Source organism: Pterocles gutturalis, unplaced genomic scaffold (genome assembly GCF_000699245.1).
Source record: "Pterocles gutturalis isolate BGI_N339 unplaced genomic scaffold, ASM69924v1 scaffold47065, whole genome shotgun sequence".
In the NCBI taxonomy this organism is placed as follows: Eukaryota; Metazoa; Chordata; class Aves; order Pterocliformes; family Pteroclidae; genus Pterocles; species Pterocles gutturalis.
In genome coordinates this window covers 18,301-42,421 of record NW_010147663.1, presented here as the reverse complement: position 1 = coordinate 42,421, position 24,121 = coordinate 18,301, and the positions used below count along the sequence as shown (strand labels likewise).

Sequence of the window (24,121 nt, the reverse complement as noted above, 5' to 3'; positions counted from 1 at the left end):
TTGGCGAATATAACACACACTTCTTCTTGAGCCTCAGCATTCTGTTTGTGGGGTGGGACTGCATGTATGCAGCCACATCCCATAATTTTTATTCTGAAGTTTGCAGGTCTGTCTTCTCTCAAAAAAAAAATCAGGTTATGTAAAAATGCATATTTTAATTAAAATTATACCAAGTATGTTTATTGCTTCAGTGTGATCCAAGGTGTTTATTACATTCTTGCATGGGAATAGATTTGGGGAGAAATAATGGGTGCAACTTCACAGTCCTGTACATACGAGCATAGCTGTCCCTGCCGCTGCAGGTGCTCTGGCTGTGTTTAGTGTCACGCCAGACTGTACGACTCTTCAGGCTGTATCATAACCTCATACTGAGTTTGAGGAGCTGCCAGTAACATCAGTGGAAGTTAGAAAATCAAAACCATTATGGCTCACAGAGTTCTTCCTTTGCTTTGCCAGGGAACACTAGTGGCCTAAGGATTGTGTATCTTTTACAAATATATTATTTATTCTGAGTTCAGAAAAAATAGATAAAAGTGCATTGTAGCTTTCTGATTTAGCAGCCATGAGCTGTGTCTGCAGTAGAGAATCAAACTATTTACTGGAAGGAGTCAGTGGTTTGAAATCTAAACAGTTCAGTGCTGATGCTGATTTCAGGCCGCTTTGATGGCTATACTTTCTGGGTCCCTTGGGATACGCAGGGATGCATCAGTTCACAGAAGGAGATTTTGAAATCTATCAGCCTGTATAATTGAAAAACAGTGGGAGGACTGGCAAGCTGTTTCCTGCTCTGCAGTGGTACTGAAATAATTCACATGAAAGCCCATTGAGTCAAGTGGTTCAATGCCTGCTGAAAGAAAGTCTAATTACATGATTATGAGAGCAAAGTAAAACCTGTTATGACTTTTACAGATTTATCAGGCTCCCCAGTGGGTTGGGAGATTCCTTGCGAACATGTGGGGTGCATGTTTGTGCCGGGGAGCAGGTCCTATCTTAGGAAAAAGTGGTGAAAGCTGCTTCTGTCAAATAGCTTCAGATCATGTTTCCATACAGATTTCAGTGAAGCAGTGCCAGAAACAGAGAGACTGGACTCCAAAGCTCTGAAGACTCGTGCTCAGCTTTCAGTGAAGAACAAGCGGCAGAGGCCTTCTAGAACAAGGCTGTATGATAGCATCAGCTCAACTGATGGAGAGGACAGCCTAGAACGAAAGGTGAGAAGGACTCTACCCTCTCTCTCAGGCTTCCTATGGAGGGCTAGAATGCCCCTGTAAGTCATTTCATCCTCTGTCCTTTCATTGTAGCACAGGCAGTATTTATTCTATGGCCAGTATGCTATGAATGTTCTCAAGTGATGTGCCAGTCTGGTCTCCTTTGAGTCAGTACACCTGGTGTTTTGGTTGTCTGGTTTTTTTTTAACAGGAATCCTGTGCTTTCTGATTTATGGGTGCTTTATAATGCAGAGTGGGTCCTTTCATTTATGCAGGAGGTGAAAGGAACTTGAATCATGCATTTCTCTGTTAATTTGTTAACACAATTGATATGATATTTACTCATTGTTTTGTCTGATTCTGACTTCCATCAAAGCAAATACCAATAAACAACACTGTGTGTGGTATCAAAAGGTAATGGTATGAATTACTAAAGCATTTCTTACAAATAGAAGGCTAAATAATTAATAAAAGAATTGCATGTTCAAAGTAAACCTTGCTCTGATTGGTTACTAAATGGTATAATCTGCTTTGTAATCTCTTATACCAACAGCCGTCAAACAGTTACAGTAGTCCCATGCACATTTCAAAAACACCACTGCCCTTATGCATGAGAGCATCCTCACCAGCATCAGATTCTGGTGCTTCCTCACTCTCCCCTGTGACTAGCAGTGCAGCAATCTCACTTGACAACCTAACTGAAAGCCAGGAAGAAGGACAGCACCATAAAGGAGGTGTCCTTTCCCCTCATGCTCGGGGAGACACTCCACTTTCCTCTCCTACAAAATCTGGGCACAGCTCTGAAGCCTCTCCTTTGCATCATCCAGCTGGCAGGAATATTTTACAGGATAAAGGTATTACTACTTTTTTCAATAAATTGATGCATCATTTTGCTGACTTACATCTACTTTATGCACTTCTGTTGTGTAGTAGCACTTTAGCAACTAGGAGGCTATCGTCTCATAACTTCTTTTGTTTACTTGGAAGTGAAAAAATTGCAGTTGACCATGTCCTTTTCTTATACCATCATACAAAGTTTAAACTGAGATCAGGAACTGCTTCCTTTTGTTTTGTTTTGTTTTGTTTTGTTTTGTTTTGTTTTGTTTTGTTTTGTTTTTTCTCCTTAAAACTCACTGAAAGAGATAGGGGGAAGTTGCCTTTAAGAAAATCTTATCTTCTGTTTTAAAAAACACCAAATTATTGGACCTCAGGACATTTTTGTATTAGAAACATGCTTAATAACACAGTGTACTTGGTTGAATTATGTGATTTTGGCACTGCTAGATGCTTTTTTTGGAGGGTAGGGAAATTTTGTAAAGTGAGAATAACAGATTGTAGCCTTTAATTGCTGAGAGGCAGCATAGCTGACAATGTCTAAGAACTCTTCATTTACAGAAAAAAAAATTCAGGTGATTTGTTGAGGTTTATTTAATTCAGATTCTTTAAATGTAAGCTGGATAAAACATGATGCAATCATACCTAGCTCAGCTATGTTTCTCGAATACTTATTTATTCAATGCATTAACAATATATGACACAGAATTGTGAACCCTCTTGTTCAGATCCCTCTTGAAGTAAGAATTAGCATTTTGCACAACTTTAGCATTCTTGGCTATGCACCTTGCGTTCTCTAACTGTCACATAAGCTAAAACACATGATAAAAATTGTTTGTAAGTGAGGACTGCAGGACTAGGTCTGGATATGTTCATAACAGACTTTGGCTTTCTTAAATTAACTGAAAAACAGTTTGTTGAGGATTTTTGTTTGTCTGTGTAGCTGGAAATACTTCCCATTCGTTTACAACCTATTTTTTCTTGATCTTCATACGGGGCTTTCACATAGATTCTTAAAAGATGGTTAACGAAGTTTTGTTGAATTTCGGCTAGGTTACTATATGCTAGAATTTTTACATAGGTTCTGAAGTTGCTAATATAATTGTATAGTTGCTAATTGTATAATTGTTAGTGAATCAAAGTTAAACTCAAAGCTTGAGTTTGGCAAGTAAAAATAAGGGTGTGAACATAAGAATGTGACTTTCCGCTCTTACTCCAGCTTGAATGTATGATTGGTTTACCAGTGAAGTCATAAATACTGCATATCCATCCAGTGCATGAAAAATATCTTGATAAAAATATGGTGGAGACTAGCCTTGTAGTATAAGGAGTAGGGTATTATATTCCACTCACTGTGCCACTATTTCCTTCCCAGTTCAGGTTTGAAAAATAATCTGTCTAAATATTGGTGCCATACTTTGCCCACTGTGGCTGTTAGTAAACAACCAGTGCTTGCAGGTGTATCCAGATTCTGATGAGTACATGAAAAATAAACCAGAGCAATTTAGTTTCAAATGGAAAATGTGCATTTAGTAAGTCCTACAAAAAAGAAATGTCCTAAAGCAGTTGTTGCTTGGCAGCAAGTGTTGTAGTGATACTGTTTTAATTGATTTTTAATTTGGCTGTCAAACTCTTACAGGTCAGAAAATGAGAAGGGCCATTGTATTTGTTCTGTGTGTTCAAGTAGGGTTTTTTTTAGAGATGGAGAGAGAACATATTTGTGGCTATGTGTGTGTACATTGATTAATCTCTGATTAGCAAAAGTGAGCATTAGCAAGTTCACGCTTGTCTTTTTCTTCTTTCTTATGAGATCCTGCAGTGTTGTGGGAATAGCTGAAGTGGCAGGAGATCAGTTTCCTCATTATTGCAAAAGTGCTTGTTTGTCTTTTAAACACAACTTCTTCATGTATGTATGTGATTAATTTCTTCAGTTCTGCAGCAGCATCCTTTGACAAGGCAGCCGAGGTGACCCCATGGGCAATCCTCCGTTGATGTCAGGCTGCCTGCAACTGTGTTGTGACCTTGGGGAAGACAGTTAGGTCTAGAGTCCTTTCACATCCATCAGCCACAGGTTACTTACACCAGCTCCCTGAGGCTGAAAGTGATGGATTAAATGGCTTCTGTGGGATTTATTCTGAGGAACTGGCTCTCCTTCACCCTATCTGAAGAACTAAAAGGAGTCAGGGAAAATGCACCCTTCCAGGGTGGGCAGAGTCCCCTCCTGCCCAGGCAGGGCACCTGCAGCACTGGTTCGTGGCCACTGCCACGGGCCAAGCACTGGGCACCTCTGTGTGTGCAAGCCCTGGTAGAGTCAAATCTCCTCCGCCACTGAAGCTGTTCCCGGCACCTGGCCCATCCCTCTTCCACTGTGCCCCATAGCCAATGTGAATGCTTTCCCCAAAAAATTGTCATTGTTTGGAGGGCTCCGGCTACGTCCGGCTGCATGTGAGTGGGAGCACAGCGATAAAAGAGCCTGAACAGAAATCTGTCGTACCAGGTAGCTGCTGCATGTCCCTCTCCAGAGGCTACTAAATGCTTTTATTATTTGCCTACCACAAAAGCAGTGCATCTTATAGTTTCATTTACTTTTATTAAGAAGTTTCTCAAAAAAGCCCACTGCCCCCCAACACCCAAGCCCCACTTGCCTGTGAATAGCTGCTGTGAAAATACGATCTTTTATTCTTGAAAGTAGCAATTTTGACAGTGGTTAAATAAGAAGTATACATTAAAGGTCAAAGAGGAACTGTAAGAGGAGAAAGGAGAGGGAGTATGCACAGTGTTGCGTTGATGCAAAGTCTGTGTTGCTTAGAGCTCTCCTCGGCCTCCCTGGGGAATGGATTTCTTCTCAGGAGACTTCGTTGTGTCATTCTTCGTATTGCTTTTTTTTCCCTTTTTTTTTTTTTTTTTTTTTTGCATGAGGTTACTTTTACGTGGTTCCTGAATGCTTTTTTTTTTAACGGAAGGACTTGTGTTAGAAGAAATAATATGGCTTTTAGAGTGTGAGTATTGCAAGAGGCTTATTTTCTTCATATTTTCCGGGATTTTTGAGCCCCTTGCACATTGAATTTTTTACTTGAGTGAAAACGTGGCCAAATATTATCCACAAAGCAACGTACAAAGTTCTTCTTTACACACAGTGGACGGTCCTGAGATAGTGCTGTGGTATTTGGGGTTAATTCTGAGGGCTTAATTTATGTCAGCTACAGTAGGAAAAATCCACACGCCCAGCAGTGCTTTCAGTTAAAAGTCACTGTACATCTGAGTGACATTGAAAAAGTCGCCACCACAAGTGACATGAATGACTGACCTTCAGTTGCTTACTCTAGAGTATTTGGGGACACTCTTTATGTTTAAGAGTCACTGAAACTGTGTCTGAATTTTCAGCTGCTGTGTGTTTTCTTTTAGCTTCCATTTACATCTCACAGGATGTTTTGCAGACTCAGATTCATTGTTTTGGCTTTATAGGTACTTCAGGCTGTTTCCTCTTTAGGCTTTTAACAGTGTTTGTAGAAGAGATCAAAAATTGGTAAAGGTCTCAGGGAAAATTTATTAACTAAGCTACATCTAATTCTTTTTTTTTAATTTGCTAGATTTCAGTTGGATTTTAATTGGTTGGATTTCAAATTAAATGTTTATTTTAACGAAGATTTTCAGGCTAAACAGATAACTGTTACCTAGCATGTCCATCATAAAAGGTACCCTTGGCTCCAAAGTTCAAGAAAGTATTTCAGGAGTCATTTTGGAAGTAACGCATACATACCAAATTAATTCAGTAAACGGAAACTTGAAGCAGCTACTGATGAATTTAAAAATTGATTCACTGTAATGTTTACTTGTAAATTGTTTGTTTTGTTTGGCTTACTACATAGTCATTAAAAGTCAGCCAAAGCTAACTTCTCATTTCCTTCAATTAAAATAAGATCTCTTCCTGTATATTTTCGAATTCTGAAAGTATTCATCTATTTTTATCCCTTTTCACAATTTCTTCCTAAAAATTAGAAGAATTCACCTCATTAAATTGTGTACTCACGCTTGTGTACGTGTATGCATATCTGATTATGAAAAGATACACAAACTGTTCTGATGGAAAGTGGAATAGCTATCAGTAGCAATTAAAAATAATAATGTACATTCTTCCATGTACAAATGTATCCTAGATGGTGCAACATGTGCTCAGGCAGCAAGAACAACTAGCCCTGCAATAGGGCATGCAGAAAAACTAAAGCGAAAACTTGCAGATCTTGGGTAAGCATTTTGTTGTTTAAAATACTTGTTCTTTTAATTAAAAGGATTGAAAGTAAAATTTCAAAGATGTTTCCTGATGTTTTCTAATATTGTTGTAGGGCTCCCTTGAGAAGGAGTTCAAACAAGGGCAAGAAGCGGAAAGAGAAAGAAGCTATTAGGGTGACCTATGGCAGTAGGTATGGGTAAAAGACTGAGGATGCAAGAAATAATATGCTAGAAACATTGGAAAAACCTAATCATCCTAACAGATGGGAACATTAACAGTCCCACTGACTTCATATAAATAAGTGTTAAGCTTGAGGTAACCTTTGTGAGCTTGCAAACCTAGATTTCTTAACTAATGGGAAGACTAACATCTAATCTAAAAATACTTGGAGGCTTATAATATTGTGGCATCACTATTACTGTTGCATCCACTAATGGGATTTGCAGAAGCAGGTTATAGCTGGCCTACAATGCACACGTAGTCAGTTAATAATACCCGTGATCTGGAAATCTTGAGAAAATTACACATATTTTTTGGAAAAAGCCCCCAGAGCGAGGATGGGCAGCAGCTATTCACTGCAGCTTCTTTTTAGGAATGCCTTCAGAAGGGTTTGTTTCTGAAGATGGGCATTGCAAGTTGAAAGCAGATAGGAAAAATGGGGACTGCATTGGTCACATTGCCAATTCTCAAGGAAGGAATTGTGAATTCCTTATGAGATCTGATGAGACCACATTGCCAGCATCTGGACTCTGAATAAATAAATGAATGTTCAACATAGCAGGAATCAATCTTCTCTGCAAAAGCTAGTGCAGATTTTTACTGAAGGTCTCTCCTCACATACTGATGAGGCTGACAAGATCCCAGCTAAAGGGGTGATACCTGGTTCCAGGTATGAGACATGCCTTCAGTTAAATGTCAGGAGTGCAAAGCAGACTTAACACATTCCAAAAGTCTAGAAAGTGCATAGCAAGCCAGAAACTCTCTGCACATAAAACAATGCAAAAGAAAACCTACATGATAAAAGAGCTATCCAAAGCAAGCAAACTTACAATGCTGCTCAGAAAGTCATTGTAGTGGAAAACCTGTATTTAGCCGTTTGTGGAGTTTTGCTGACAGTCTAATTAATATACAGAGCCTCAGTGACAAGTATATTATGTAGCTTTGTAACACTAAAAAAGCCAAAGAAACCTTAGACTTCTGACTTACTCCCTCAGGCACACTGTACTCAAGTGCAATGTTCTGTCTTAGCATACATTTGTACATTTGTATCCTGCAAGTATCTGGCAGGATCTTCAGTAATCTTAGGCAGTAGTTGTCGCCTGTATGCTGGTGTCAGAAAACCTGTTCCAGTTGGTTCCACTGGTGTGTCTGCTTGCCGTGTGCCTTGGAGTTGGTGATATTCCCTGCTGGATATCCATAGTGACAGGGAGAGATTTGTTAAAGCAAATTCTCTGCACCTCTGTGTAGCTCTAAGGCAGCTAGTGCCCTCAGCAGGGTATTAAATGTCATGTAGCATTTAAATACCAAGTCACAGGGTGGGGGAATTGAATATACACTTGTTTGTAAGACCTTGGTATGTTCCATATACCAACTGAGTATGTTACAGATGTTTGTGAGATCCCATAGGTATCTTCCTTAGAGAAAGCAGAGAGAGATCAGTTGATTGTTAGACCCTTTAATAAATCAGTGATTTGTATTGTTAGTAATATTTCTGAGTTTCAATACAGTTGGCTAAAAGCAAAGTTTAATACTGCTTTCAAAGTCAAAATTCATAAGCGTTTTTAATTTTCACTGTGCCTCTGTAAACTGGAATGTTATTATTTCAGTATAACTTTTTAAACACCAATCCTTTGTTACAAACTGCAAAGAATTTGCTCCAGAAGAAGTGTGAGGACGTTTTTGCTACAGTCCAAAGCTGTATAACCTCTTTGAAAGGAAGATGATCAAAAGACAGCATCCTGTTATAATTCTATCCATTACAGCAACTGATTGATGTAGAATTAATCACACTGTCAGATGAGTGTTGCATCCATTATTTTGCAATTGCTAAAAAATAGCACTCGGGGCCTGTAAATAAAATCCTGAATTATTTCCTAAGACTACCACTGGTAATATATATATTTATTAAAAATATCCCATTTAAGTAAGAAGCATATATTCCCCTGCCTGAGGCTAGGTGATTTGGGCAACATCATTCACTTTTTCTTTCCGCTTTCAAGCAAGATTAGAGGATGAGGGAGGCATACAGGACTGGGTCAGATGCATCTAACTTTCTCTATGGAGCCAGAGGTAGAATTCTGCTTCTGCTTCCGTGGGTGGGGGCCCTTTGACATCCTCAGTTTCATCCATACTGAAAAGAGGCTTCACAATATACAAAGACCTAGTGATTATGTTAATAATGATGTAGAAGCTGTCCAGAAGGTAGAAGTTGAGGGGAGATTTACATATGTGCAATTTACAGGTTTCTGCTAAGAGCAGTAGACGTTTAATGCTCTGAAACAGTAATATATATGTTGAAATTAAAAAATATGAGAATATGACATATGTATAAGTTCTTTGAGGCAGACACTTTGCATAGTTACTTTTAATTTACATACTGCACTATTGACATAATATATTTAGCAAATAATTTAAGTGTTTTATTTGATAATCATTGCCTTTGCCTTGATCACATTATCCACTGCAGTCTTTACTACTACAAAGAGATAAGCTGATGATATCACGCAGGTGTTTCTTTCATTTTTCTATATTAATATTTTAATACATAATAACTTTAAAATCAAGATAATAATACTCTGTCAGTATTGAGTTGTTGTAACAAAGGCACATCTCCATACAGACATACCTGATTCATTCTGCCTGTGCTCAAATCCAAGCCAGGCCCCTGGGAACCAGAGACTGCTTGGGTCAGTGCTGAGTCTAATCCATTTAACCATGCTGAGATAGCCCTGGGGCTCAGAAGTGCACCAACACAAGGTGTGGCTTCTTGACTGGAGCTGGTTCCCATATGAACAGTGGGAGTACAGGCATTTTCAGCTGGCATCTGTCTCCATTTGCTGGCTGTATGTTATCTAAGAGAGCTTGAGTTAGAAAAAGAATCAAACTAACCCATTTTTGCTGAAAGAGATTTCAGGCATGGCCCCATCAGCTGCATGCCACTCAGTTCTTTAGTCACAGTTGCAGGGAATGTCACTCCTTTCACAATTGTCTGCCTCTGTAGCCTTTTGTTTTCTCTTATTTTGCAATGTAACACATATTCTTGCTCCTTTCTCTTAAACAGGTCTGCCAGAGAGATGCTGCAGAAATCGGCAAACACTAAATCTTTAGGAGAGCGATCCTCCTCTCTCCCACACTGTGTACCATTCACATGGTATGGAGAGAGTGGCAAGGGATCCAATTCTTCTAGCAACCTGCCATCGCCTACCGGCTCAACGGAACCTTCCTCTGAAAATATAAGTCCAGCTAAAAAAGGGTCAAAGGTAGAAAATAAAAACTACCTTATTCCCACTGTGTTGAGTGGCATAATTGGCTTCATGTTTCTGGAAAAAGAACAGGCCAATATATGAATACTACAATAAACAGTGCATGGTGTTCATTGTATGGTAAAAGCTCATCCAAACAGAACATCTCTGTCATTGTACCATCCCCAATTCTACCTTTTTACTCTGTCTTAATGTACATTAATTCAGTAAACTAACTGTGGTGTGCTGTACCGTAACAAAAGCAAGTGGTGCCAGTGGAAATTAGCATTTGGATCCACTGAACAAATGCTAGATCTATCAATTATAGATATTTTCTGCATTCTTCAGGACTGATTGTGGGAATACCTACCCATGTTCAAATGACATGTTTGCAAGTGAAGAAACGCTGTATGCTGTCAGTCATCTGCTTTTTTTCCCCCCAATAATGAAATCTGTTTGTCATGCATGCTGGATGTTGGATTTAATTCTATATATGAAGATGCTTGAACTGTAAATATGAGCTATTGCAATTTAATACATCTGTATGATTCCTTTCTATGTGCATGAGTGTTTCAGCATGGTAACTCCTTAAATAACCCTTAGTTATAGTAATACACTTAGCTTTTTCATGTTTATTTTAACTTCTGAAAAATACTTCTCTGCCTGTGTTTTCTTATAACTTGTAGCAGTTTACTTTTTATATTGGTCTGGTAAGAAGAAACAGATAACGGTTGTCAACTTTATGTACAGGAATATGAATCAGAAATCAGATTTCTTGGTCTTCTACAAAAACATGCATGTATATAATAGCAGTTTCCACAAGCATTTCTTATTCTTTTAGTGCCAAAAGCTGATGATCCCTTACTTCTGCTGTGCACCAAGCCATGCCGGGTCGTAGCTGTGATTGTGTTACTTGGTAGGGAGAGCAATGCCAGGCTGGTAAGTCCAACTCAGATTGATAGAGAAGGCCACAGATGAAATCTCTGAAGATTAAAGAGAAACTAAGAGGTTACCTGATTTCTTTTGAAAAGAAAGATGAAGATTAGACATGTAAATCTTATCTGTGCCTCTAAACAAACATTGTGTGAAAGTAACTTTCAGATGAGGAAAAAAGCAACCCCATTAACAGTTAGTATTAGGTTGAGGTTTTGGGGAGGGGGTTTGTCCTGCTATCATAACTATTAGCAGACCTTGGCTATCTTGTTTTTCCTATAGAAAATTAAATTTGAAAGACTTAATAAAAAGTATGAAGCTTGCACAAAAGAGAAGTGAAAGAAAAATCAGAGTACTTAAAAAAGAAAGAGACATTCTTCACACAACAGGAGGTAGAGCTGTTGAACTCCTGGCCTAGGAACGCTGTGGGGGCTAAAAGTTTGCATGTTAAGGAAGATGCTCAGATTTTCTTCTTCTCTATAAAGAGATGGGAAAAGCAGAACAGCAATTCTAAACATAGGTGTGAGAAAACTGATCACAAAAACATTTTTATATTCTCTGCAAAGTTTGCAAGCTCTTAAATTAACAGTTCCTATACTGCTATGGAGGTTTTTAAAGCACAGCGTGATACCAATATTTAGTTGGATTTCAATCAAAACTAAGAGGACTAACACTTGATATTTTTTAAGACTTCTTGTTTTCAGGAAAGACAGACAAATATTTGGAGGGGGGCGGGGGGAGATAAAAGGATACATTTTTTAGTGTTTTTTGCTTTTGATGTTTGGATCCATTTTTTTAAATCAAATGTGAATTGAGTTTAATATTCATTTAGATGTTAGATTAGAGTAATGACTAGAGGTCTCCGTATCATCAACTATATATTCAATTTAAATGGAGTATCACAGTGTCCTTAATTTTTTTAGATTTTGTTTTTTTATGGTTCTCACTCTAATGTGAAATACTTGTTAACTTTTGTCTTCTTCTGATGGTAATTTTGCTGTATTCCTGGAAAATATGTGCATGCTTTTGCTATTCTTTGCTGTAAGGTGTCATGTCTGTCATTGCATTGTTAAGAAAAAACAGTGTTTGTTTTATGGTTATTATTTCAGTAAATAACATTCGATATCCAAAGATCTCTTTTACTTTCAATTTCAGTTTTTTCTAAAGGTATAGGCAAAGAGGCAAGATCCTTTCACTTTTCTAGGAGATTATTTGGGACTCAGAAGTGGATTCACAGGATAATCTCCTTGCTCTTTCAATAGCAACATTCACTTCTCTCTGCTAATTAATCCTCTGTCCTATTCTTTGTGCTACTGCCTGTGCTATGCTTGTCCTAAACATTTGGAGGACAGTAATAAAATGCTAGTGATTAGCCCAAGTGAGCAGTAATTTAGCTCCAGAATGAGAGCCAGTATCTTAAGAGGGGGTTTGGAAATTGCTTTCAGTCCCCTTTGCTGTTCATTGAAGCATTAAGATGGCGAAGGTGTCTCTTGAAGTACACAGTGGTAAAAATACTGTGTATTCTATCAATATTAACAATACTAAAAAATAAGCTTGCTTATGTCTATTGTAGCTGGTTTGGTAAATGATTGAAATCACTCCTGAACTATGCCAACCTGGAAGACAAGAAAGCAAATTTCCCTTTTAGATTCCCATATAAGATTGTGTGTTCATTCTAACTCATCTTTTTCTCCACAGAACTTCACGTTCAATGATGATTTCAGTCCCAGCAGCACAAGTTCAGCGGATTTGAGCGGTTTGGGAGCAGAACCTAAAACCTCTGGTTTCTCTCACTCCTTAGCACTGTCATCAGATGAGGTATGCTGATGAAATTGTTTAAGGTGGGAAATAGTTGTTTTCTTTCTCTCATGGCTTTTTGCTTGATAATTACTCAAATAATAAAGGGATATTTTTAGGCAGTAGAATGGGAGAAGAAAATTAGTCTTGGTTTCTAAATTATAATTTTTCTTGTTCATGTAATAATTACTTGAAATAAAGGTCCTGTGGTATTATTGTAGGAAAGTAGAATGCAGTTGGTTTCCTAAGAGATGCTATATCCTCACACATTTCAATACATTTTTCCTACATTCTAAATATTTACATGTGGACCTATATATATATGTATATATACACACACACACACATACATACACTAAAACAGATATAATTGAGACAATTTTGAGATAATAAAGATACAGTATAGTTTGGTAAATATAATTGAGATGTAAGGCACCTTCACCTAGACTTAATTTTTACCATGGTACATTAAAATAATAATGAACTGTACACACAATAATTGTGTATTACTGTACCTGAATGTATATATGTTGATTAGAATGTATATGCATTAATCCACTTCTCATTCTCTTTGCGCTTACTTCACACAGTAGATTTGAATTCAGTTACTTCAAACCAGAGATTTTTTGAGCAATGATAATGTGAAAAAGCATTCCTAACCCTGTAAATTGGTGACATAATTGAGCCAAATACAATATATTGAAAATACTTTTCTTTTCTTAAGATACTGGTTTTGTAACTTGGTTGTCAGTGAAGCTGCACAATTTGACAGAAGCTGACAATGTGACCTGTGGACTCGGGAAACCTGTGCCTTTATTCTCTTAAAAACTCAGCAAGAATGTCACATTTTTTATGTGGGGTTCGAGACAGGTTTTTTTCTAGAGAGGAGGAATTTGAAATATCTGTGTCTTTTTTTTTTATGATAGTTAGGTTTGTATTGTTACTGCCTGCATGCTTTACATGGGTGTAAAGAATGAGAGCTGTTGCATGCAACCCCATTTGCCAAAATGCAAGTCTGCAACACCAACCACTCTTCAGAAGTTATAAGGGGCAAAAATTTGTAAGAATCATAGGAGAGTGTAGACAGGAGTGTGTATTCTGTCAATTGCTGAAAACAACAAAGTCATTTATACTTTATTTAGTATTAATACTCTCTTGATAAGACATTTCATTCTCTTGCCATGTTTCATTCCCTTATAGTATTTTATTGTGATAATGCCCTGTTTCCACTAGAGTTGAATTAAAAGCTTGAAAAATGCTTTCATTTTGCTTGTTCAGCTCTCTATCCATTCTTAAATATCAAGCCTGAACAGGTCTATAAAAAGGAATGTGTTTTCTCCATCCTCTGCTGTGTGCCAGATTGCAGTCTCCAAACCCGGCACCACGTTCAGCCAGAGCTGCAGTGGAAACCTCCACAACCTCCCTGGCAGGGGATTTGGCCAGCCTTGCTCTTCAGCTTTCCACAGCGTATTGCTGCGAGTGCTCCTTTGCTCAGGCGCCTCGGGCAGATATGACATGGTTATTTGAAGGAGATTAAAAAAAAACAAAAGGATGGGGAGGGAACCCAGTTGTTGCAGGCTGTTCTCCTCTAATTAAGGAGCTTTTGCTCCTCCTGGAGCCATCAGGAAGATTCCCACCAGTTCTAGGGTGTCAAGACAAGGAACTCCAAGGGGGTTTCATTGACACAGTCTCAAGTTTAGTTGCCAAATCATGTGTGTGCTGAGCTTTCAACATAGCCTCTTTGCTTCTGGAAATAATTTTTTTTAAAGAAATCTCTTTGGTTTTGAATAGCCATATCTGTTTGCAAATTTTGGTGCTGCCCTTGCCTGAACTTTTACATGCTGTTACATGTTCTGTATTTTGTTTCTATAATGCTTTTCTCTCCCATTTCTTTGTTGCTCCCTCACTCAGAGCCTGGATATGATTGATGATGAGGTGAGATACTAGTGTGCTGTTGTGGTGAATCGTGTGACCATCGCGTGGCAACGTATCGTCTCATTTGCAGATTCACATTTCTTGTTTTACGGTGTTCTGTGGCAAACCCCCTTGTTCGAGCAGAACATGCAGATGTCACTGGCTCCCCTCATCTTCAGTTCCTCTCTCCTTTCTGTTAAGAGCTTTCAAGGCCACAGCAAATTGCAGTTTTTGCTGTATGCTGGAAGGGAGAGGAGAGTCAGTGTTAAAGCAAATCCACCAGGCCAAACATCAGCTGCAATGAGCTCCTGCTGGCGACAGAGGAAGGAAAAGATAGTGCTTGATCTGGCTTTTCTCTCCTTCTCTGAGAGCTGGACAGCCAGGAGCTGAGGGAGCTCCCAGCATCATCTAACACAGTGTAAAAGCTGCTCTAACAGTCAGCTGCTGCAGCCTGTAGCAGCTGCTTTGCTGACCACGGCTAGGACAGAGTAGCTTTTGTTTCAAGCCCCATTGGCGTACCCCTGGGTGGAATAAAGTGGCAGAGCAGGGACACAGGGTTGCCCGCAGCAGCTGACGCCCCAGCTGCCCCTCCTGGTGCTGTGTTTGTGCTCTCCTTCTCCGCAGCACCCCAATGGGATGAGAGCAGGGCCAGGGCTGTGGGATCACTGTGTGTTCCTTACCGCTCCTCTGTGTCATCTCATAGTCCTCCGTAGATAGTACCAGTCTCACTGGCTGTTTAATGTCATCACTTTGAACTTTTGAGTGGTTTTCTGAGGGGTTTTTCTCCCCTGATTTTCTTGTTTTACAGCTTAAACACATCAGAAAGATCTGTGAATGAGCCTGGGAAGTGGAATGCAGAATTCATTGCATCCTTTAGAACGTTCTAATTTGAAGGATAAAAATCTTGCGAGGGAATGGGAGCATAGCTGTTTTGAACTGTGCCATCTGGACAGTTCCTTTTTCTTCTATTTATAGATAGCAGACTTTTTGGGTACCTTGTACCAATTCTTAGATATCTAGTTAGATACAGTTGTAATATAGTGGTATGAAATTCTTGTTATTGTAGTGTAAAGATAGTACCAATAGCTCTGCCCTGATGCTGGTGATTTGTACAGGAAAATGTTGTTACTTGTCCCTGTTATGCTTTTAATAATACTGCAGCATGTTTTTGTCACAGATCCTTGACGATGGACAGTCTCCCAAACACAGTCAGTGTCAGAGTCGTGCTGTTCAGGAGTGGAGCGTGCAGCAGGTTTCCCACTGGTTAATGAGCCTGAACCTTGAACAGTATGTTTCTGAATTCAGTGCCCAAAACATTAATGGGGAGCATCTCCTTCAGCTGGATGGGAGTAAGCTCAAGGTAATTGACTGACAACTGCAAGACTAACTGTAGTATTTGTTGTCACTTTAGATAATCTTAAAGGAAGTAGGCATTCATCCAGAAGGCAGTGAATCCCTGGAGTGGTGATAGACTAGAATAACAAACACATAGTATAAAGCCACAGCAACAGTTTAAGAAATTCCCATATGCACTTGGATTCAGAAGCTTCAGAAACAGAGGGCATTTGCTTTGTGAAAACTCTGGGTGTATATAATTCACCCATATTTGCACATAGCAGCATGTGTAAGTGGTATTTGCATGCACATATTTCTCATCCAGCTCTGTTTTGCGAAACAGTGATTCAGGGAAGATAGAAAATAGAAATATATCAGAAGTAACAACTGAAAAATGGATTACTGGGATACTGAAGGCAGAAGCTGGATACCAACTGTACTGTCTTAGAACTAAATACACCTTTGATGTATAAAGCATGCATTGTTTCTTGTAGCAAAAATATGAGCCTACTTTTGTCAAAAATAATTACAGGAAGGAGTTGTGGGAGGCTCAGCATATCTGAAAGTCAAAGTTGCCTTTCTGATTTTTTTTTGCTGGCACTTCACTAACTCTAGGGGTCCTAGAGAAGAGCAAGTGAACTTTTGACTAAGGCATAGCAGTGAGAATTGGGAAGTCTTGTTCTGTGTAGACTTAGATTTCTTCAGGCAAATAGTTTAATTTTTCTTTGGCTCATTTGAACAATGAAATCAACATAGTCAAACAGTGGTTGCAATGAGATCTAAGTTTTTAATATTGTAGAAATGGAAAGCATGAAAAGTAGTAGAGAAGTATAAAATATTATTACTTAAGCTTCAGGAATATATCTGAGCTTGTCTCAGATTTGCTTAGTTGTGCTAGACTTCTACCTATGAAGAGTTATTATAAGAACACAAAAAATTTGGTGATAGATTAAAGCGTATGAAATTCGCTTTTCTTTTTTAAAATTCTTTTTCTTTTTTATTTTATTTTCCCCACTTCAGGCTCTTGGTATGACATCTTCCCAGGACAGAGCAATCATTAAAAAAAAGCTAAAGGAAATGAAAGCATCTTTGGAGAAAGCTCGCAAAGCTCAAGAGAAAATGGAGAAGCAAAGGGAAAAGCTCCGGAAGAAAGAACAAGAGCAACTGCAGAGGAAGTCGAAGAAAACAGACAAGTCTTCACCAGATGCAACAGAGGGCACTCAGGAGCAGTGATAGCGGAAGTGCTGCGGCGATAGGAAAGTGGAGGCACTTCAAGGGAAGAGAAACTTATATTCTCTCTGGTGCCCCTTCAGCTTTCTTGCATTCATCATTACACGAGAGTGTGTACAGAGAAATGGGCTATACATAGAATGACTAGGGAAATTTATATTGTGTAGTTTTATTTTCCCACATATCCAGTTCACGCTCGTTGCTGTTGCCATGTGAAACAACCCCAGCCCCTTGGTTTGTTTTGTTGTTGTTGATGGCTAAGAGATTTCATATTTGTGTGGCGGTGTTTCCTTCCAAACTACTCTTCTCTATTGAGCTGTATGTGTTTGTTCACTTCAGTAACCAGCATGATGCCGAGGAGCATGCTCCACCGCTTCACCTCTTCTGAATAGGATGGCCAGTCGAAACGATTGGTAAACATTTCTTCAGCTGGGTAAAAATTGTGCTCTGTCCGATAAGAGTTGACTTAACTTTCTAACTGGAAGTTCAGCTTCTTTACGGTGTTTGGATACTCAGTTCTATCTACTGGAGTAAGTTTCATCTTGCATCAGTACCTTGAAGCGACACTGCTCTGGAAACACAACTGTTTAGTGACTTCTTATGATACACTGGAGATAAAGACAGGAGAGTCGATATTCCCCCTGGGTGAAAGACAGGAGGTGAAACTCTTTCTGTTAACTGTACAATAGTTAATCCAGAACGGAGGCAAAGCCTTAAATGATTATGTGGGTTTACACAGAAATCTGAGGATAACATTTATCCTTTAGATATCTGAGCAAGGCTGAATTTCTAACTAGAGCACAGCATATAGATCTGTATAAATTTCATTGTGCTCCCAGTGTGTAGGCAACTTTCTTAATAGCACACTCTTCTTTCTTTTTCATGTGTTTTGAACAGGAAGCTGGGTTTATTTTGTTTCAGGTTTGGGTTTTTTTTTTTCCCCAATAAAAACACCACATCTTCAGATTCATCCTCCAGTAAGCATTGGGAGAATAAGCTTTGTGCTGTGCTGTTATGAAGCTGTTGTTGGAAAAGATTATCAAACTTGAGACTGCTGAAGATTTTCAGTTTTTACAGAAGTGCACTTTAAGAAGAGGAAGACAAGGGATTCTGGTTAAAATTAAATTCAGTACATTGCTGTTAAGATCAATGCTGCTATGGAGGTGACGGTTACTAAATCCAAAGCTGCCATATGTTAACTGTTTTGATTGATGTGTTTAAAGAGTATCACCACTAAAACCTGAATTTTTCAACCTAGGCTGTAGAATGTTTTGATGGCTTAGCAGTTGTCATTTTACATCCTTCAGAGATTTCTGTTTTCCTGGTATATGAGGCCATCAGCAAAGCCTGCTGTGTAGTTTTGACTATGACAGAAGCAGTGTATAGCTCACACTGCATGGTGTTACTGCCTCTTAAAGAGTGGTATTAAAATATTCAGTATTTCTTCAAAAGAATGGACAGACAACAGGCACATATTCACAATGAGAAGCTAGAGGTATTATCTTCCTGCTTTATAGTCAAAGCTAACTACGTAACAGCATTTATAGTTGAGAAACGGCACTTCCCTTTCATGCATCCTGGAAGCTGCAGTCTTCAGCTAGTCATGCCAACCCATAAATTGTTTAAGGTGTTGATGCAAAGTTAGAATCTTGAACTGGAAAAGTTGCCAGCCTAAAAATGCAAATACTGAGTTATTTTGAAGAAAACGTTTGTTTCAGTTTGGCTTGACTTCTCTTCCGCTCTGTACTTTATGGCATTCAGAATTGTGTCTGTAAAGTTCTCTGAAACTCAGATTTGAAACAGTTGGGATGCAATGTTTATAGTTAAATTTCTTTTGATTCTAATAATTTTTTGACATGTAAAATGGTCTGTAAACTGAGAAAGCCTAGTTCATTCGAAATTAATACACAACAGATCTACTTAGCATTAGCTTTATTTTTCCTTCCAAATACAATTTCTACAAGTTTCTGATGTATATTTTATTCAGATCTAAAAATGAAATGAAAGTGAGAGATACTTCCTGATATTTCTAAAGGCTTGTGTTATTTTTCTTGAGATAGACTGCTGGCAAAAAAAATACTCTTGCTAAGAAGCATTCCACATTGCAATGAATCTTTCTGCACTCTTTGTAGGAGAAAAATTACAACAATGTTTAACAGCCTCGTAAAACTAGCATTCTGTTATTTTAGGAGGTTATCAATTTATATTTGAATAAGAGAAGTTATCTGGAAGAAACTGGAAATTTAATATTTTAAATACAATGTTGATAAATGCATTCAATTATTATTTTCTTTTAAATTATGTTTACATTGTAGTAGTGTTTATGTGGTTGTATGTAGTAATCTAAGCTGGTGTCCCTGTTTTATGTTCTTTGTTTTCATAGAAACCTGAGCAGGCTGCTTGGCATTATACATTGAGTTTTCATTCTTGCTGCTTAGAACAGTTCCTAGTTAATCTCTTCGCAAATCAGATTCTTATTCTGCAGAATAACTAATTCGACTTAAGTCCTTTAAGTATTCAGGGTTTTTTTATTGCTTTGTGGTAATGTTGTTTTGTTATTCTCAGACTAAGAAAACACAACAAAAACCTTTAAAATAAAACCACACAATGTATTTTGATCAACACATGAAAACTCAGCAAACCAAGCAATGTCAGGAGTTTGCTCGTCTTTCTGTGATAAAAGAGATTTATGTGGTTCCTTTTATTAAGTATGGTAACTCATTTTTGGGATGTGCGGAAATGTCACTGGATAACAGATGTAAAGACCAGTGCAATTTGAAACTATTATTGTTCCATAGGACCTTTAAAGTTGTGTTGCATATTTCCCCTTGTATTGTGTAATGACATATGTGAAGCAGAAGATGTCTCATCATTCTTAACTTAAACTTCCTGTAAACCAATGCTAAGTCAGACTAATGTGGCGGTTTATGTAGTAAGAGGAAACAACTATTCCATGCTAAATGACTGGAAAGACTTTCTCTATTGGTTTACCTGCGAATGTAACTGTTGCCTACTGTTGCATATTTGTTTGTGGAGCTAAAGCACTTTTGAGTATGCTTGACTTGCCTGGCCACCTTTGAACTGCTGGGCAGGCAGCGTGGTGTTTCCATGCCTCTAACTGCGTGTCCGTGTCATTTTTACTAGGTGGCCTAGGTGACCACAGCAGGCTGATGAAGTTAATTTCTCCTTCCTTACAATGGGAGGCCAGGTTATGAATATATCGAGCCTCTGAAAGGGTGAAGAAAAGAGAGTTAGCAAAAAGTGGAACTCTGAAAAATAGAAAATAAAGATACAACACTGCAGGTTACTTTAGTCCTAAAAAAGCAGGTGCTTATACTGAGATTGTGGAGACAGTGGTGGCTCCTTGCTTTGTCCAAATCAGCCAAACATACTGACATTTCTTGCTTGCACCCATGTGGTGGGGTGCTGCAGCCATGCAAATTGCATGTTGAAACTACCAATTCGGTTTCAGTCTGCCCAGAGAGACAGGGACCAGGAGGTGAGGCAGGAGCCCAGCCTGTTCATTGCAATGCACTGAGTATTGCCCACTGCTGTCTGCGTTTTCCCCACCACTCTGAGCAGGGCTGGTGGGGTCACTGGAAGTGGAGCCTGTTCTAGGTCATAGGTTAGAATTGCACAGTGGAACAGAAACCAGTAATAAAAAGCTGACCAAAGTTAGGTGATGTTTGTATCTCAGTGTATACAAATGCTTTTGCATTTTTTTAACTTTTAAATTTTTTTTTGCAAAGGCATCTGTTGTGCCATGACTCTAGTCTGATGCAGGGATACCAAAAGAATTGTGCTTTTGCTAGAATTACTGAGCAGCTTTCTTCTGAAGCTTGCCAGTCCTCAGCTCTCATGGACATTCAGAGGTGCTCCACACTGAGCATCAGGGTTCCTCATACTTAGTTTCTTCCATAAAAACCTCCTGTCCTCCTGAGCTGCTCTGCCTTCACCTCCAGGCCTCACGTGCTGGCAAGTAAGAGGTGGGCATGCTGTGTGATTTTTGAGAATGAATTCTGTTCAACTTTTAAGTCAGAGAAAGAAATGCTGCTCTTGTTAATAGTACAGAATCCAGTTCTACAGTAGGAAGGAAGAGGGTCATCATTTAGTTGTGTCTGGCCAAGAAGTACCGTTCCAGGTACCATCACAACACTGAAAATCAAAAGGAGGGGTTTGCACAGGTTCAGCTGTAGTTCTCTGCAGGATCTGCAGTGCAGTCTGTACTGTTTCTCAGTGCTGAAATTTAGGGAAAGTTCGGAAGAATTAAGTCCTGTGTTGATTTCTTAGCCGAGTGCTTACAGAAAGAAAATATTGCCAAGGCAAAAGCAAAACACGATCTAGCTCTTTTTAGGTGTGGCCTCATCCCCTGAACTGTCGTCAAACTAAGTGATAGAGAGGTTAGACCCTTCTAATACAACCTCCCCCGTTCCATGCTCTCCCGCACTTGAAAAACTCAGGAAACCTATGTCATCTTCCAGAACACTGAAAAAACAGCTGTTTTAAAATAGTAGCGCATATTTAATTAATTTTTAAGTCTTTAACAGTCGAAATGGGCAGAGCGCACAGAGCAGTTAGATGGTTTGGGTTTGGTTTTGTTAAATTAGTGATTGAAAATAATGAAATCAGTCTCTTAGAAATGTTTAAGTGGTTTGTGGCTTGACTTCTCTTTAAATAAATATGTATGGTTTTGCATGTGTACGTGCATATGTACGTACCTGGATGTTCATACAGACTGACACTGCACTCGCAGCAGCTGGCACACAGCTGGCTGTGCCTTACCGGGCTGTAGGCACATGGTCTGCGCAGTACACATAGGGCCCAGGGCTGTCTGCAAGCTGGGGGGAGCAAAGCGCGGCCCCTCGGTCTCCGCAGCATGCTCTCCCCATCTGTGCTGGTAGCTTTGCTCACTCTTTTCTTGCAGGGTTTTATGTATTCTGAAGATCAGAAGATTTTAACGTTTTGTTAAAACCATATAAAGAATGGTCCTCTGGAGGTCCTTCTGCATGTTGTCCTCGGGCTGTTGTTTTGGGGTGGGAGGTTGGCAGGATTGATTTATTGGGGGGTCAGTATTCTAGGAAGGAAACCCTTTTTTGTATTTTGAACCCTAACTTTGATTTCTGTTGGAGCGCTTTCAGCAGCTCATTTGCGAGCAGGATTATCAGTGACATCCGAGGTGGCCTACCCACTCACCACAGTGGACTGTCCCTTTTGTTAACCTCCTGTGTGGATTTCACTGTACTTTTTCCACCTGTAAAACTGATTTTTCAAAGCTGTGACACCTGAGTCATGACATTGAGCCCTCCAAGCCCTCGTCATAAAATGAGCTTTCTGTTACAAACCAGCAGCTGTTACTAACCGGCAGTATTAACTGGTACTTTTGCTGTCAGCATTAAGTAATTATTTTAAAATGCATGTTTTACTGGAAGGTTTGGTGGTAGTGCCTTGATCTGCCTGTTTCTTTGGGACATTTGGACTGTGTTAAGAACGAGCTGTAGGGTTTGTGAAACCTGGTCTGCTGAGTTAGGCTGGTTTCTTCTTCCAGAGCAGGGAGAGGCGAAGGGGCTCGCAGCTCATGAGATCGGGTCCAACCCGCATGACCCAGGAGCCTGAGCCTCCTGATGGGTTTTCAGTGGGAGCTTTGTCACCGACACCAGTGGAAGCAGGTTCCGGCCCTGGTGCAGAACCGACTGCAGGAGAGGGGGATTCCAGGGCACCAGACGTAAGTGAACCTCTTCTACTTTCCCATACACATTTACTGTCTAAACAACTGCTTTTGTATTTTCAGTCACATTGCAATGGTAACTCACTGGTCGCTGACAAGTGTTAGACATATTGCTAGAAGACCAGGCAGCTAAAAGACTAAAATGCACTGTGCTCACTGTAAAAATTGGCTTCTTATATTGTTTCTTTTTATGTGGTTGAAGAGGTGGTTGCGCTTCAGATTTTTTCTTTTTTCTTTTCTTTTTTAAAAGAGGTCAAATGTATATGAAGTGCATGTTATCCTGATCTTTTTGTTTGTACATCTTGGTGTCTGATCATCTGCATGAAGGACACAGTAGTGCCATGTCTGAGCTTGTTCTCTTGTGCTTGGTTGATATGAACTTCTCTAGATTGTTGAGTTTTTCCCAAAATAACTTTGGTTAATATTTAATTATTGGGAGACATCAAAACAAAACATCATGGTGGCCCTTTGTTTTCTTACAGTTTAAATAAAAAGAACAAAGCCTTGTGGTTTAAAGTTAATTTGTTAGTGTAAATAAATTTATTGCCAATGAGTATTATTGTTGTTAGACAACGAATGCAATAAAACGAGAAATCCTGAATCTTTACTAGAATTTGTATCGAGTCCTCACTTCCTGCCTGTTTGTTGGTCATTCCAGAAGAAATAAATGGTGAGCACGACTGGACAGCTGTTGCTACATGGATCAGACTGGGCAGGGGGGACGTGGACCTTGCCCTGTTTATTCTTTCTTTCCTTCTGCGCAGTGACAAAGATTATTTTAATCCCAGCTCTTGGCCAGATTGGCATAATTCACAGGCCTCTGAGTGGATCTTGTTTACAATCTGTAATTATGTAAAACATAAAGAAAAAATAGAGTAAGGAAAGAGAATGGCCTTTTTTCTTCATATGCAGATGAAATGTAGCATGCAGTCTTTTGCTGCAGGTTGATGTAAAAATAGGCTGCCTTCATGCTGATGCTGGTCAGTGTTTGTCTGTTTAAAAGACCTGGATTAGTTTGGTATATAAAAACATTTTGCCATTTTATTCTCAAGTGTAGGTTAGTTATAATGGGCATTTTGTACAAAGTACATCAGTTCTGAAGAACATGTTTAATATGTCTTTATTTATTTGACTTCAGTAAAGCATTAATTAGGGAAAAGCGGAGGGTGCAGACTGTCCAATTTGTGTAGTCATTTCAGTGGATTTACATCCAGCAAAATCTAGGCCAAATACTCTGCACTTAATCTGCTTAACCCAGTCCGTGTTTCCCAGCAGCTGAATCATAAATCTTGCTTTCCACTAATATGGCCACCACCTGCAAGAAGATATAAGAATCCTCAATCCATAAAATTATTATCTTCACTAAAATAGGTATATTAAGAGGCTGTAAGTCCATGACTGACATGTAAAATGTGTCTGCTCAGCAGCTTCTTGAGCCTGGAGACATCTATACATG

The 24,121-nt window shown here is 39.1% G+C and overlaps 1 protein-coding gene across 1 annotated transcript; it reads left to right on the top strand.

The window, feature by feature from the left end:
• Positions 1-1,050: 1,050 nt before the first annotated feature.
• Positions 1,051-15,843, top strand: LOC104470974 (neurabin-1-like; the record flags this gene model as incomplete). The annotated part of the gene is made up of 5 exons (XM_010086118.1): positions 1,051-1,208; positions 12,363-12,482; positions 14,373-14,396; positions 15,553-15,735; positions 15,787-15,843. Coding segments are annotated over 5 exons (542 nt in total), but the record flags the coding sequence as incomplete, so codon positions are not given.
• Positions 15,844-24,121: the final 8,278 nt, after the last annotated feature.